The sequence below is a fragment of the Canis lupus genome, chromosome 27 (assembly GCF_048164855.1).
Source record: "Canis lupus baileyi chromosome 27, mCanLup2.hap1, whole genome shotgun sequence".
NCBI classification, from domain to species: Eukaryota; Metazoa; Chordata; class Mammalia; order Carnivora; family Canidae; genus Canis; species Canis lupus.
The window spans coordinates 12,734,453-12,751,209 of NC_132864.1; the positions used below are offsets into that span (position 1 = coordinate 12,734,453).

The following is a 16,757-nucleotide window of genomic DNA, read 5'->3' on the forward strand; positions in this document are numbered from 1 at the left end:
TAACTTACATGAAAGTTGATTTTTAGAAAGTAAGATTCTTTTTTTCTTTTTTTTTTTTAAAGATTTTATTTTATTTATTCATAGAGACAGAGAGAGAGAGAGAGAGAGGCAGAGACACAGGCAGAGGGAGAAGCAGGCACCACACAGAGAGCCTGACGTGGGACTCGATCCCGGGTCTCCAGGACCATGCCCCGGGCTGCAGGCGGCGCTAAACCGCTGCGCCACTGGGGCTGCCCAGATTGTGTTTTTCTTTAAGAAATGTACGTAGTGCTCAGGTTCCCAGTCTAACCCATGTTTGCCCATAATACACCAAAAGTTCTATGTTGTCCTTGCAGTTAAAGAAACTTCTAATGGACATCTGGCTGGCTCAGTCGATGGAGCGTGTGACTGTTAATCTTGAAGTCTTGAATTTGGGACCCCTTGAGTTGGGCATAAATCTTATTTTAAAAAGAAAAGAAACTTCTAACAGATTACAAACTGGTTGGCTACACCAAAGCCAGATGTGTTTTGTTTGGCTTCTATGATATATTGAAAAATTTTGTGTTTGTTGCTACTAAATAAAAATCTGATTTCCAGGTTCTCCTGAAAAATAGGAGTACTTGACAACCCTGGGTCCTCATTCCCCACCTAGTAAAACATGCCTCCAGTTGAGTAGTGAACACTTGTTTTGTGTGTTGGGCAGGCATTCCCCAGGTACCACAATTTTTCCCTGTTTCCCCTCATAATTATCTTCTTGACCCTAAACTTGGTAACCCTCCATTGCCATTTTAATAGCTTAGAAATTTACTTGTCTCCCTGGGTTTTGTTACCAGACAGTGTCATCAGCTTATCTTCCAATTACACTCTTGGTAATTTTTTTTTTTTTTTTTTTTAAATTCAGGTATGGGAAGATCAGATAGAGAAGGAAGGAGGCTGGTCATTTAGTATGCATTCTTATTTGATAGGTGGGGAAAGAGGTGAAGGTGGGGATGGGGAGGACTCAGAATTTAAGTGATTGCCTAAGGCCACATGAATAACAGCCGAGTGGGGATTTACATCCGTTTCTTTGGCCAACCCAACTTTGTTTTACAGCTTCTGAAATCAGTTTCATTTGGGCACAGTTTCTAAGAGCATTCAGAGCTGTTCTGGATTTTTTCTTTGAGGATATCCTAGATTAATGTTGATTGGATGTTTATCTACCATCTTCCCTCTCCTTCCCACTTTTATTGAGCATCTATGTGCCATTGTACTACAAACTAAATAAAAGCAATTGAAAATCCTAACCTTACCTTTCAAGGCTTTGTTGTCCTTGGCATTGCTTGTAGGTCCTGACTGGTTTCTCTTTTTCTTCTCCTTTTCTAGATATACTGGGTTTCACAGCTTTCTCCAGTTTTTCTTGAACAAGCACATTAATAAAGCTTTGTTGATGGTTTTACTTGTGAAAAGAGGCTTGTACTGGGTCTTTCTATTCCCCTACTCCTCCCTATTTCACCCTTCTAAGAGTCTGTAAAGAAACAAAGAAACATGTGACTAGTAACCATTCACTCAAGTGTCTGGCTTCGTTCCTGTTTTCCTGGTATAGTTACTAATAGCTCCCCATTGCATCTTTGGGTGTGCCAGAGTTTGGAGAGTAAGTGCTATTGCTCTTACATATGATTATTGTTGCATTTGAAGAAATAGATGTCTGAAACACATTCTGTCTCCTTCAGAAGAACTTTTAAATCCAGATTTTTCTGGGGGTTTAGTTTCAGTGTCCAGTGGAAAGAAGACAGCTGAAATGAAGGTGCAGTGAAATGGGGGTGGGATGTGTGACTTCAACAGAGTTTCTGCCATTGACATTGTAGGATAAGCTCCTGGGGCTCATCCAGCTTTCCTCTCAATTCTTTTAGTCTTTCTATTCCTGGAATTGAAATGAAGACTGAGGACTAAGGTTTCAGTTCTGGGCATCAGGGAGGGTGGTAGGCAATATTTTTTTTTTTTTTTTTTTTTAATTTTTATTTATTTATGATAGTTACATCAGAGAGAGAGAGAGAGGCAGAGACAGGCAGAGGGAGAAGCAGGCTCCATGCACCGGGAGCCCGACGTGGGATTCGATCCCGGGTCTCCAGGATCGCGCCCTGGGCCAAAGGCAGGCGCCAAACCGCTGCGCCACCCAGGGATCCCTGGTAGGCAATATTGAAGGGGAAAGTAGTTTGAGATTATGGTAGCTGGAAGGATAGTGGAGCCCGGTGGTGACCCAGTGGTATGTTAGGGATGAGAGTAGGTCATGGATTAGCTGTACTCATTGGAGAAGCATGGAAGACACAAAATGTGACCCAGATTTTAGGGAATATAGATGTATGTCATGTTTCCAAGATTGAAGACTGTTAGTGTTCCTGCGGAAGAATTTGTGTGTGTGTTGGCTAGGCCTTCAGACTCTGATTACGCTCCCTTTGTGTTACAGAAGGTCCCTGTTGTGAAAGAGGAAGATGAACCAGAGGAAGAAGATGAAGAAGAAATGGGTCATGCAGAAACTTACGCAGAGTATATGCCAATAAAATGTATGTCTTTCAGAACTGTCAAAATAGTGAAAGACTTCTGGGTTCTTCTTAAACTTAAGTTATTATCTATTAGAATCTGTTAATAGGGGCAGCCCAGGTGGCTCAGCGGTTTAGCTCCACCTTCAGCCCACCTTCTCATCCTGGAGACTGGGATCAGGTCCCACGTCGGGCTCCCTGCATGGAGCCTGCTTCTCCCTCTTTCTGTGTCTCTGCTTCTCTCTGTGTGTGTCTCTCATGAATAAATAAATAAAATCTTTAAAAAAAAAATCTGTTAATATTGGATACCTCAGAATTTGACAAGAGCTTTGTAATATGTTTTAAATTATACTATGTTTTAAAATACCTACATGAAAACTTTACTATGGATTATTTTACCTACACAAACTTAGAAGTGTTTTGGGTTGAAGTTCTTTAAAACTAGAAAAGCTTAGGGTTTATTTTGTTTCAAGTTAATTTTGCTCACTCATATCAGCAGTGATTATAAAATCATAGTAAATTGCAGAGATATAAATATGTATCTTAGCTTTATATACTTTATACAAAGCATAAAAACATGGAATCTTAAAAATGTGCTATTTATTTCAGTAGTGTATATTAATGCTTCTACTCTTTTTTCCATAACTGTCCTTTTTTTTTTAGAGGCCATTATGTCAAATTGAAAATTAATAGTTTTTAGCTTTGATAATAAAAATGTTGACTTTTTCACTGTATGGGGGTGATAAAATGAAAAAGTATGGCTAGAATCTTTTATGTACTTTGAGTTTCTATAAAAAGCTGCTAATATTACCACTTAAACTAAAAATTGCTGTTTACTAACTATGTATTGACCTGAGGATCCCATAATATTCTGGTCATTTGAAATGAACTTTAGGAAGTGGCTGGCTGGCTTAATTGGTGTAGAGTATGTGAGTCTTAATCTTGGGGTCTTATGATCTCAGGGTTGTAAGTTCAGGACCCATGTTGGGTGTAGAGCCTACTTAAAAATACATACATAATTTTTTATTTTTTAAATTTTATTTATTTATTCATGAGAGACACAGAGAAAGGCAGAAACATAGGCAGAGGAAGAAGCAAGCTCCCTGCGGGGGCCTGATGTGGAACTCAATCCCAGGACCCTGGGATCATGACCTGAGCCAAAGATAGACGCTCAACCACTGAGCCACCCAGGTGCCCCTACATAAATTTTTGAAAGTGAACTTTAAACTTTAGGTCATGGTATCTGAAAAGGGTAGATCTTACCCTTTTAGTAAAATAGTTTACCCCATAATAGTTCTCATAAAAAGATTGAAAGCTTATCAATGGCCCTTCTTTAAACCAAGGTCAGTAAACTAAATTTGGAACCTTGTGTGTTTACATAAAGTTTTATTAGAACATAATCATTTTCATGAGTTTGTTTATTGGCTAAGACTGCTTTTACACTGCTACATTGGCAGTGTTTAATAATACAGCAGATGCTCAGCAAAGCTGAAAATATTGTCTGTTTATAGAAAAATTATGCTGACCTTTATTTAAAACTATTCACAAAAATAAAACTATTCATATAATGCATTTGGGGGAATTAGTTGCTATTTAATTTTATAGCCAAGATTTCCATTAAAATAACTTTCAAAATAAAATTATATTCCAAACCTCTCTTATTGATTCAAGTGAATGATTCATTCAATAAATTTCCACATCTAGGATTATGTTCTGTTGCTGCTGGAGAACCTGGTCATACTAAGTTGATATTTTTCTAGATCTTTTTTTAATCAGCAGATCTCTATTTAAACCATAAATATTTGATAAATAGATCCTTTTAGTCAAATTTTTTTTCCTTTAGTCAAATTTAAATAGTAATTTGCCACCTTATCAGTGCCTTTGTAGAATCCTGGAGTGTATAGTTACTTATTTACTTCTATTTTTTCTATGATAGAAAAAATATGGCAATATTATAGAATAAAACTGGGTGCATTATTACCTAGAAAAATTAAAATGAAGTATTTTAAAATTTTCATTTAGTAAAAATTGGCCTACGTCATCCAGATGCTGTAGTGGAAACTAGTTCTTTGTCCAGTGTTACTCCTCCTGATGTTTGGTACAAAACATCCATTTCTGAAGAAACCATTGATAATGGCTGGTTATCAGCATTACAGCTTGAGGCAATTACTTATGCAGCCCAGGTAAGCAATATTTTGTAACTACATACAATACTTCTCTTTTAATCCTAGTCCCTATAATATAATTGCATTCATACAAAGGTAAGTTTTCCTTGCATGAAAAACTTGTGAATGTGACTTTTATAGAAGTTTCACGTGTTATTTTTTTTACTTTTATTTTTTGTTTTTTGGGAGTTTGGGTTTTTGTTTTTTGGTTTATTTTTAAGTTTTTTTTAGAGAGTGCATGTGAGCAGGGGGAGAAGCAGAAGGAGAGGGATAAATAGACTCTGTACTTAGTGTGGAGCCCAACGTGGGGGCCCAATTCCATTACCCCGAGATCATGATCTGAGTCGGATGTCCAACTGAGCCACCCAGATGCTCCTCCTGTGTTAAAAAATTAAAAGGGTAAGATGGACACAAGAGGTGCATTTCTACTGGAAATGACAAATGTAAAAAAAAAAAAAAAAAAAAAAAAAAGAATAAATGACAAATGTTATAACCTTTTTGGAATTCAGTGGGAATGTATATTAAAAAGATGGGGTGCCTGAATGGCTCAGTTGGTTAAGCGTTAGACTCTTGATTTCCACTCATGTCAGGATCTCAGGGTCTTCAGATCAAACCTTGGATTGGGCTCTATGCTGGGTATAGAGCCTGCTTCAGATTTTCTCTTTCCTCTCCCTCTCCCCACACTGAGCTCTTGTGCATGTGCCTTTCCTCTTTAAAAAAAAAAAAAAAAATTAAGGGGCTCCTGGGTGGCTCAGTTGGTAGAGTGGCTACCTTCAGCTCAAATCATGATTCCAGGATCCTAGGATCAAGCCCTGCATGGGGCTTGCTGCTCAGTGAGGTTCTTTATCTTCCTCTCCATGTACCCCTCTCCTCTGCTCATGTTCTTGCTTGCTTTGCTCTCTTTCAAATAAAATCTTTTAAAAAAATTAAAAATATGTATGTTCTGCTGCTCCTGTCTGGCTCAGTCACTAGAGCACGTGACTCTTGATTTTGAGGTTGTGAGTTACCCTACGTTAAATGTAGAGCTTACTTGAAAAAAAAGATAAGTATATCCTTTGACCTGACAGTTCCGTTATTGGGAGTCTATCTGGTAGAACTGTTAGATTAAGAATATGTGTGTGTGTGTGTGTAAAGAAGATAGTTGGATGGATGGGGGACTATTTGTTGCATCTCTAACTCTGGTAGCTGAATGCTGCTGAAAGGATAGAAAAGCCCATTCCCTGGTGGGTGTTTAAATGAACTGTGCTATTACTGTATGGGTATTGTACCAGCTTTCAAAACCATGAATTATTTATGCGAGTTGTCTTAAGAGGATTTCTGTTGTATTCCCTTTCTATAAAATATGTAATGGCCAAACAGCTAACCATCCTTCATATTTTTGTGTGATTGCTCACCAATTTGTTGATTTCAGTTACTTGGTGCATGTGAGTGTAGCCAGGAAGATAAGTATAAAGAAAGTATCCATATTGAGCCAAACTGTGGGTCATTTGTATACACATAGATCATATTAATATATTCCTACAACAGTGTTTGAAAGACTGATCACCAGTCTAAAAGAGTAGATTAATTAATTACCAGCCTTCTCTTTTTCAGCAACATGAAACATTCCTACCTAATGGAGATCGTGCTGGCTTTTTAATAGGTGATGGTGCTGGTGTAGGAAAAGGAAGAACGATAGCAGGAATTATCTATGAAAATTATTTGTTGAGTAGAAAAAGAGCATTATGGTAAGTGCCAAAGGCTGGCTGTGGAAGCTTTCTTTTGTGAATAGTTACTTCATTGTGGGAGTTGGGCTTTAATGAGTAGGTGTTTATTTATTTATTTATTTTTTAAGTGTCAAGCCCTGGTTTTATTTATCCTGAATCTGCTAGACTGATGGAATTTGCATTTAATTTTTTTTTCTTTTTTCTTTTTTTTTTTTTGTGGCAGGTTCAGTGTTTCAAATGATTTGAAGTATGATGCTGAAAGAGATTTGAGGGATATTGGAGCAAAAAACATTTTGGTTCATTCATTAAATAAGGTATGAAAGTTTTCTATTCAGTTAGTCATTCAGTAAATATAGATTCAACTATGAGATGGGAATAACAGTTTCTACTTTACAGAGTTGTTGTGAGGATTAAATGAATTATTTTATAGAAAGTATTAGTGAGTGCTAGCTACTCTTGTTGGTTTGTGGGTTACTATGCATTAAGTACTATGCCGGGTATGGTTGTGTAGTGGCAAACAAAATAGCCTTGTCTCTGGTTATGGAGTTTATTCTAGTCTTCAGTGTTCTTTTTGTCTTTGTTTTTGGGGTAACTTTATATAGCTAATTCCTAACTGAGCATAATAAGGCATTGTAGTAAAGCTGTGTGGATTGGTAGTCCCAGCACATAAATAATTGTTGAGGCTTGGATACCGATTTGGATATTTTGTCTATCCACTGAGTTTGTAAATCTGTATCTGTGTTTATGTTAAAACAGTCCTGTCAAATGGAAGAAAATGTGTCTCGATATCTAAAGCACAGTTTAATGTGATAAGAATCTTAATGTTTATTTGGCAAATCTTTACTGACTTCCTATGCACCAAGAGCTGGAGTTACAAGGGTTGAATAGGCAGACTGAGTTCCTTCAGATACCTCCCTGTTAGCCATTTGAAAATAAGTAAATCTACTTTCCATGTGAGCCCTAGGTTGGTTTAATGTTGCCCTGCTCCTCACTGGCATTTTTGGGTGGGTATGACTGAGTAGATTGGTAGGTAAAGTACTTTGTCTTGAATGACCCCTTACAGCTCAAAACTAAAAACACATAACTGGCATCTAGAAATATTTTTGATTTCTTAGTCCGTGTAATTGAAAAGGATATATTAACTATTAATCATAATTCTTTATATATGCCTTAGAACTTAAGTATAGTGACTTGGCATATAGTAAGCGCACAATAAATATTTGTAGAGTGAATATCATGACTTTTTTTCTTGGAGGGGTGTTTGTAATCTTTTTATTGATAGAAGTTTTTTGAGACTTTGAAAGCTAGATCCTTGTATCATGAAGTTGTATGCAAACGTGAGTGTATGCATGTGTGTCTGTGTATACATATGTAGAAGAAATTTTGTGTGTGGTCTTAGGGGGTCCTTTGACTTCCCTAAAACCTGTGATGGACCCACCAGGTTCCTGCTGTAGAAGTTTGGATAGGATAAATTTTTCAGAGAAAAGTGTATTTATTCTTCTTTTTTCTTTTTTAGTTTAAATATGGAAAAATTTCTTCCAAACATAATGGGAGCGTGAAAAAGGGTGTTATTTTTGCTACCTATTCTTCCCTTATTGGTGAAAGTCAGTCTGGTGGTAAATATAAAACTAGATTAAAACAACTTCTGCATTGGTGCGGTGATGACTTCGATGGAGTGGTATCCTTTACAACAAATATTTTTGTTTTTAATGACACAAAAGTGTAAGAATAATCCTGAGATTAACTGAAATTGCTGGGATGAGAGCTTTAATGGCTGATCTGTGTCCAAGGGAGATTCTTTTTTGTACCTGTCATATAAGAGGCCAATATTTAAGCTCCTGGTTTAGTAAAATGTTAATAGGTGTGGGAAGTAATGAATACTATATTACTTTTTCAGTAATTCACACTACATACTCACATAGAAAGGTGCCTGAGAAGACTAAGGGGAAAAACTGAATTTAGTGATTTCCAAACCTATTTGCTCATAGCAGCGTTCATTGTCATGCATGAGGAATGTTTTTGAAATGATAATTAAATTAGTCACCAATTGTACTTTGAGAATTGGCCAAAATTATCCATGTGGTTGACATTCCTTGCCACAATGATCCTTTCTCCATTCTAATTAAGAATTAGATATCTGGTCAATATAAATATCAAAATCAGTGATTGCCTCTGAGATTTGAGAGGGAGGGGTGATCTCAAGGAGAGGCACATAGTGGGCTTCATTTACATTTGTAATCTTTATTTTTTTTTTTTTTTTACATTTGTAATCTTTAAAAGAAAATCTGAGGCAAATACGATAAAATGTTAAGGTTTCACAAAGCCTGATGATGGGTTTGATGGGTATGTTGGTGTTACTTCACAAGGTTAATGGTCAGGGGTTTTATTATCAGCACCATCTCTTTCTTCCCAATTGTCTTGAATTTGGCCCACTCTACCACCCCAGAAATATGGGATAGTTTCCCAGGGCTTTGAAATAAACATTAAATCTTCCTTAAGGATTAGAGATACTTGCTATTATGATATGTTCCTTAATTCATTCTGTACAGATAGTGTTTGATGAATGTCATAAAGCAAAAAACCTATGTCCTGTTGGTTCTTCAAAGCCAACCAAGACAGGCTTAGCAGTTTTAGAGCTTCAGAACAAATTGCCAAAGGCCAGAGTTGTTTATGCTAGTGCCACTGGTAAGTTGTTATTTTATTTGAAAGATATGTAGGTTACTTTTTCAGCTATAAAATGTTTCGTTTTGGGATTTTTCAGGTGCTTCTGAACCACGAAACATGGCTTATATGAACCGTCTTGGAATATGGGGAGAAGGAACTCCATTTAGAGAATTTAGTGATTTTATCCAAGCAGTAGAACGGAGGTAAAGCAGTTTACAGTATACACTATTTGTTCTTGGTTGCAGTCTAAAAGAGGTGTTATTGCTAAAACCTTTTCCACTTATATTAAAGCCCTACTATATTTAATGATAGTTACTGTGTGTTTTAATTTTATTCAGAGGTGTTGGTGCCATGGAAATAGTTGCTATGGATATGAAGCTTAGAGGAATGTACATTGCTCGACAGCTGAGTTTTACTGGAGTGACCTTCAAAATTGAGGAAGTTCTTCTTTCTCAGAGCTATGTGAAAATGTATAACAAAGCAGTCAAGCTGGTAAGAAGTTTTTTCTTAATTCCTAGTATTTTTAATGTCTTTCAGCCCACAAGAATATATTTTGCTATAAAACAACACATAAATCACCAGATCCTTACTTTCCTAATTTTCTAAGCTTTCTTTTTGTTAATTTATTTTTAAAAAGCCATTTCTTGGGCAGCCCCGGTGGCGAAGCAGTTTAGCACCGCCTGCAGCCCAGGGCATGATCCTGGAGTCCCGGGATCGAGTCCCACGTCAGGCTCTCTGCATGGAGCCTGCTTCTCCCTCTGCCTATGTCTCTGCCTCTCTCTCTCTCTCTCTCTCTCTGCATCTCTGTGAATAAATAAATAAATAAAATCTTTTAAAAAATAAAAAGCCATTTCTTTTTTTGTTTATTTTTTTTAAGATTTCATTTTATTTATTCATAAGAGAGAGGCAGAGACAGGGTCAGAGAGAGAAGCAGGCTCCCTGCAAGGAGCCCGATGCAGGACTCGATCCTGGGACCCCAGGACCATGCCCTGAGCAGATACTCAGCCACTGAGCCACCCAGTCATCCCTAAAAAAGCCATTTGTAATGAGGAACTTGGCTGGCTGTGTGAGGAGGGCATGTGACTCTTAGACTCTTGATTCTTGGGGTCATGAATTTGAGCCCCATGCTGCGTGTAAAGATAACTGAAACTTTTTAAAAAGCCATTTATTGGGCAGCCCAGGTGGCTCAGCGGTTTAGCGCCGCCTTCAGCACAGGGCCTGATCCTGGATACCCGGGATCGAGTCCCATGTCAGGCTCCCTGCATGGAGCCTGCTTCTCCCTCTGCCTGTGTCTCTGCACCCCCCCCCCACCCCCCCGTATGTGTCTCTCATGAATAAATAAAATCTTAAAAAAAAATAAAATAAAAGCCATTTAAGTTGCATGATTTTTTTTTTTAAGTTGCATGATTTTAAAAAATTACAATGTAACTCTTCCCTGAAATGACTCTAGTATGTAATAAGAATTTAGGGGCTACTCTGTGTGAGCATCCTAAAAAACATTTGTTTAGAGATTCCCAAGTTACTGCAAATGTTTTTTTAATTGATGTTGAGTAAGTAATCTTGCACCTATTTTTCAATCAGTCATTTTTAAATAATTCACGCTCATAGATAAAATCTCTAAAATGTTGATTGTGTGTCTTCAGTGGGTCATTGCCAGAGAGCGATTTCAGCAAGCTGCAGATCTGATTGATGCTGAGCAACGCATGAAGAAATCCATGTGGGGTCAGTTCTGGTCTGCGCACCAGAGGTTTTTCAAATACTTGTGCATAGCGTCCAAAGTTAAAAGGGTTGTGCAACTAGCTCGAGAAGAAATCAAGAATGGAAAAGTAAGTTGAACACATGAGATTTATTCTTTGGTCATGTTTCTTAGTCTTTTGGGTGTTTAGGCTTTCTGCTTGCAAAGCCTGATTTTTCTGAGAGAGAGTTGTTAAGGTATTACATAATAATAAGATTTTAAAATCTATGTTTTTAAAAAATGTTAAAAGAAGTGCCTGTTTAAAATGAAGAATTTAGATAGCTCAAAAATATATAAAGCAATAAGCCATTATCATTTGGTCATCCATAGATAGAACTACTGCTGATGTGTGGGATATAGGTTGCCATACATGTTTTTTCATTTTAGCAATACATATATATCTACTTAAATCACAAAGAATTGAGGCAGGGGCTGCAGTTGATGTTCACTGCTGTGATCCTGTTTCCTAGCTAAGTTTTTTACACATAGCATGCATAATTTTATTTACAATTTTATTTTTCTCTCCAGTGTGTTGTAATTGGTCTACAGTCAACAGGAGAAGCTAGAACGTTAGAAGCCTTGGAAGAGGGTGGAGGAGAATTGAATGATTTTGTTTCAACTGCCAAGTAATGTTTTTGGTTTTGAGTTTTTATTTAGATCAGTTTAAATGTCCTGTAGGCAAAAGTTTTGATTCATGTATATAATCATTAAAGTTTTTCTGATCTTAGTTTTTGTTCTGTGCATGTCCATCACAATATATCTCTTGGAAAACAGTAACATAGAAGTGCTTGAATGTTAAGCATCTTGACAATATTGTGCCCAGTAGTTTGGACCAATGGAAGGGTGTGATTTTTGTCTTGGAGATCTGTGACATCTTGGATTAGTTTCAGTTTTATGTGTTTGAAATTGCCATTATGCAGAGGAGCATTACATGTAGTTTCCCCAAGTTTAGTAATATGTAGTATAAAAATTGCACAGAGTCATGAGATATTCAAAAAGAGTTTTAGAAAGATTTAGATGTTTTTCAGTTTGTCTGCCTTGCCAATTTTAACTCTAATAGTAAAATTAACAAAAAAAATTAACCTTTGCCCTGCTATACTATCTCGTGTTAAGAGATATATTCAGGTCGCTCTTTTTAAAACGGATATAATTCAAAACTGCTTCTAAAAGCAAAACATGAACTTCCTAATCTGTCTTTTCCTATACTTGTGTGACTATTACTGCATTGTTTAAAATGATAGGAACTGTCATGTGTGCCTGTCAGTGGCTAGTCCAAATTGAGATGTGTTATGAATATAAAATACAAGGTTTTAAAGACTTAATGTTTTACAGCTCACTGATTGTGTGTGATACGTTGATATATGATACTAGCCTATATCCTGAAATATATCATTAAAAATGTTTCTCCAGTTTCACTTTTTATTTTTTAATTTACTATTATTATTTTTAAAGATTTTATTTATTTGAGAGAGACCACAAGCAGGGGAAGGGGCTGAGGGAGAGGGAGAAGCCATCTCCCCACCAAGCAGGAAGTCTAATGCAGAGCTCAATCCCAGGACCTTGGGATCACAGCATGAGCAGATGCTTAACTGAGCCATCCAGGCGCCCCTTTCTTTCACTTTTTAACCTAGCTACTAGAAAGTTGCACATTGGGCAGCCCGGGGTGGCTCAGCGGTTTAGCACCGCCTTCGGCCCAGGGCATGATCCTGGAGAACTGGGATCTAGTCCCACGTCGGGCTCCCTACATGGAGCCTGCTTCTCCCTCTGCCTGTGTCTCTGCCTCTCTCTCTCTGTCTTTCTCTGTGTCTCTCATGAATAAATAAAATCTTTAAAAAAAAAAAAAGTTGCCTATTTGGCTGGGCTTGTTGAACTATATTTCAATTCAGCTGTCTTAGCCTAGAATGTTAAATTTATTTCACCTGGATTATCAATATTCTATCATATTAAATAATTTATTTACTTTTAAGAGGTATATTTTAAGAATATATATATATTCTTAATGTTTTAAGATTTGTGTTACTTATTTAAGATAGCATGTGAGCATGCATGGGGAGAGGGGTAGTGGGAGAGAATCTGAAGTAGACTCCCTACTGAGCATGGAGCCTGAGAGGGGACTGGATCCCAAAACTCATGAGATCATGTCCTGAGTTGAAACCAAGAGTTGGATACTCAACCGACTGAGCCACTCTGGCACCCCTTCACCCCTTAAGAATATATTTAATAAGATTTCATATATAAGTTATTTTGCAAACTCAACCACTAATTGTCACTTTTCCTCTCATGTAAATAGAGGAGTGTTGCAGTCACTTATTGAAAAACACTTCCCTGCTCCAGACCGGAAAAAACTTTATAGTTTGCTAGGAATCGATTTGACAGCTCCAAGTAACAACAGTTCACCACGAGATAGTCCTTGTAAAGAAAGTAAAGTAAAGAAGCGGAAAGGTGAGTTCTTTAAATGATGTTGAAAAGAGTATAAATTTGAGCATTTTGAAACAACTATATTTTGGGATTGAGCTGCCTTTTTTTTTTTTTTTTTTTTTTAAGATTTTATTTATTCATGAGAGAGAGAGAGAGGCAGAGACACAGGCAGAGGGAGAAGCAAGCTCCATGCAAGGAGCCTGACATGGGACTTGATCCTGGGTCTCCAGGATCAGGCCCTGTGCTGAAGGCAGCGCTAAACCGCTAAGCCACCCGGGCTGCCCAGGATTGAGCTGCTTTTTAAATTGGCATGTGTTTGCTTATTTTTGCTGCTGCTTTTGTAGTTTTGAATGCACAAGTGATTCCCTATTTTAAATTAGGGCTTGAATAATTTGACTAATGCTAGGTATGAATGTTAAGCATTGGCCTTACATCATTTAACCCATAAGGGATCCATATGAAAATATATATTTTGTTTTTTTGTGTGTGTCTGTGTTTTGTCTTTTTTTTACTTTTTGTTTTCTAGAGATGGAGGACACTAAGGCACAGAAAGATTAAGAAGTTAAGGATTCTCCCTAGGTTCACAAAGCTAGTGGGTGATATATAGAAAGCAAAATCTGGGCCTTCCTGTTGTCAAAGCTGCATATGCATGTAGACATATACGGTGTTTTTATAGTCTTTAAAAAGGCATTTGTTATTTTATTATTAGGAATACACTCAGTTCCTCTTAGACATTTTATAATATGCAAACTTTGGTTTGTGTTTAGAGGCTTAGTAACCTGTTTGGCTTTCAGAAGTTAACTTCTCAGGCTCTCTTTAAGATAGCGATAACTTCTGTGGGAACGACTGATGCTGTGTCTTCTAAACACAGTGGCTGACACTTTAACCTTGTTTAATCTGTTCTAGAAGCACACTTTTTTTTACATTTTTAATATGCTTGAAAGTGGATTGGTTGTTTTAATTGACAATATTTTTTATTGTAGTGGCACAAAAAATGGCACAAAAAGTAATACTGTAGAATCAATGGTATCTTAAATGGTCACATGGTCCTGTTTCCCTTTCCTGAATTATGTTGTTCTTACCATCTATCTCATAAGTGAACTATTAATGGTTTGTTCCAGGTGACTTTGTCTTTTTCTTTTTTTTTTCCTTTGAGAAAGAAAGAAAGAGTATGTGCTCATGAGTGATAGGGAGGGGCAGGAGTAGAGGGAGAGAGAGAATCTTTTTTCTTTTTTTTTTTTTTTTTTTTGGGAGAGAGAGAATCTTAAGCAGGATCCACACCCAGCATGGAGCCCCATTCAGGGCACCACCCTGAGATCATGACCTGAGCCCAAACCAAGAGTCAGGCACTTAACTGACTGAGCCAGGCACCGGCTCCTCCACCACCACCACCAACCCCCATCGCCCATGTGTTTTTTGAATGCTCACTAAAATAATTTAAATTAGCACCTTGTTTGACTTTTACAAATGAAGTTTTTGTTTTAAGATTTTATTTATTCATGAGAAATACATAGAGAGAGAGAGAGGCAGAGACACAAGCAGAGGGAGAAGCAGGCTCCATGTACGGAGCCCGATGCAGGACTTGATCCCGGGACTCTAGGATCATGCCCTGGGCCAAAGACAGGCACTAAACCGCTGAGCAACCCAGGCATCCCTAAAGTATTTTAATTTTTACATATTCTATAAACCTGTAATTATTAGGTCCCTGCTCTCAGCCTCATTCATAAAGTGTGAAAATGCTGGAGGTTCTGTGTTATCCTGAATGTATTATAAAACGTGCACTTAAAGACAATCTTGAATTTGTATTTATATGTCTGATTTCTTCTTAGTAATTGAGTATAGCCTGATTTCTTATGGGAATCTAAAAGGTTAACGTTTGCTTGGAAATTTATATACTTAAAAAAATGTTTTTTCTGTATACATCTCATTTAAAGAATGCATGAACTACATTCTTCTAGATCTTTAGAACAGTGTGGACTAACTGTCTCGTTTGGGGTTCGAGGGTAGGTGAAGAAATAACTCGAGAAGCCAAAAAAGCACGAAAAGTAGGTGCTCTTACTGGTAGCAGTTCTGATGATAGTGGAAGTGAATCTGATGCATCTGATCATGAAGAAAGTGACTATGAGAGCTCTAAAAACATGAGTTCCGGAGATGATGATGATTTCAACCCATTCAGAGATGAGTCTAGTGAGGATGATGAAGATGGTAAGTACCTCATTATATTAACAATACTGAAAGGATAGATAGTTCTGTGTTAGAAATGGGATATTTTAATAAAACCTGTTTTTTCCTGGTGCAGTACAAATCATTGCACAGAATCTAGTCCGCTTGGTGGAGAAATCCCCAAGCTGCTCTGTCTTTTGGTGTTTTAGCTCATTTATGTGAGATAGTGGTCTCAATTTTGTGCAGTGATTTTATTATTATTATTTAGATTTATTTATTTATTTGGGAGAGGAGAGTAGGGGGAGGAGCAGAGGGAGGGGGGCAAGCAGACTCTGTGCTGGGCATGGAGCCCACGTGGGGCTCAACCTCACAACTTTGAGATCACTACCTAAGCCAAAACCAGGAGTCAAACACTCAACTGACTGACCCATCCAAGCATCCCTTGTGTGGTAACTTTAAACCTTATACTATGGAATTGAACCTTTTAGTGTGTTGAATGTACGGGACCCCTGATTTTGGGGACCCTTGATTTATAAGTTACCAATTAAAAAAAATTCAAGGGTGGTTTCCTTTGAATATTTGCTTCTTTTACAAATGATTTGACCACATCTTTCCTTAACTTTCAGATCCCTGGTTGATCAGAAAAGATCATAAGAAAAACAAAGATAAAAAAAAAAAGAAAAGTATAGATCCAGATTCTATTCAAAGTGCCTTATTAGCATCAGGTCTTGGATCAAAACGACCTAGTTTTTCATCTACACCAGTAATTTTGCCTGCTCCTAACAGTGCACCAGGTATCTATGGGGAAGCTTGCTTGTCTGGTGAAATGTACTTTGAAGTAAAATGTATTTAAATTATGTACTGAATTTTAACAAATGTATTTTATCTAGCTAACAGTAACACCAACAGTAACAATAGCCTTATAACAAGTCAGGATGCTGTGGAAAGGGCCCAGCAGATGAAGAAAGACCTCCTTGATAAACTAGAGAAATTAGCTGAAGACCTCCCTCCTAATACCCTGGATGAACTTATTGATGAACTTGGTGGCCCTGAGAATGTTGCTGAGGTAAATATGACTTGATCAGGGCTGTGTCTTTGTCCTTTTTTTGGCCACTTAAAACTCTGCAGAATGCGTGATATTTTGGATATCATCACATAATAATGTGTTTAATTTTCTCTTACATCTTAGAACCTTTGTTCTCTGTCATCCTAGTGTCAGTAAATTCTTGTCCTTAGTATCTCAGTGTTTACTCAACACACTGATCTGTTACTATACCTGTCATGCGGCCTCTGATCATTGCCACACATCTGCTTTCTCTGCTGGAGTTTGAACTTGTCAAAACCAGAGAGTGTGTTGCAGTGTTCTCTCCCTTACACTGCCTGGTGTAGCTTAGGCTGCGCCCGTATGTGT

At 37.4% G+C, this 16,757-nt stretch overlaps 1 protein-coding gene across 3 annotated transcripts in view; it reads left to right on the forward strand.

The window, feature by feature from the left end:
• Positions 1-16,757, forward strand: part of SBNO1 (strawberry notch homolog 1) — a 62,256-nt gene that overhangs the window by 18,848 nt on the left and 26,651 nt on the right. For 2 of the 3 annotated variants that reach the window (XM_072802226.1, XM_072802227.1), the window contains exons 6-19: positions 2,423-2,519; positions 4,518-4,678; positions 6,254-6,387; positions 6,590-6,680; positions 7,883-8,044; positions 8,916-9,051; positions 9,128-9,233; positions 9,369-9,522; positions 10,674-10,856; positions 11,294-11,391; positions 13,056-13,207; positions 15,191-15,388; positions 15,973-16,140; positions 16,237-16,412. In XM_072802226.1, coding sequence (XP_072658327.1) covers positions 2,423-2,519; positions 4,518-4,678; positions 6,254-6,387; positions 6,590-6,680; positions 7,883-8,044; positions 8,916-9,051; positions 9,128-9,233; positions 9,369-9,522; positions 10,674-10,856; positions 11,294-11,391; positions 13,056-13,207; positions 15,191-15,388; positions 15,973-16,140; positions 16,237-16,412 — 2,016 coding nt within the window. The remainder of the gene's footprint in view (positions 1-2,422; positions 2,520-4,517; positions 4,679-6,253; positions 6,388-6,589; positions 6,681-7,882; positions 8,045-8,915; positions 9,052-9,127; positions 9,234-9,368; positions 9,523-10,673; positions 10,857-11,293; positions 11,392-13,055; positions 13,208-15,190; positions 15,389-15,972; positions 16,141-16,236; positions 16,413-16,757) is intronic. The other variant, XM_072802228.1, reaches the window with a different exon arrangement.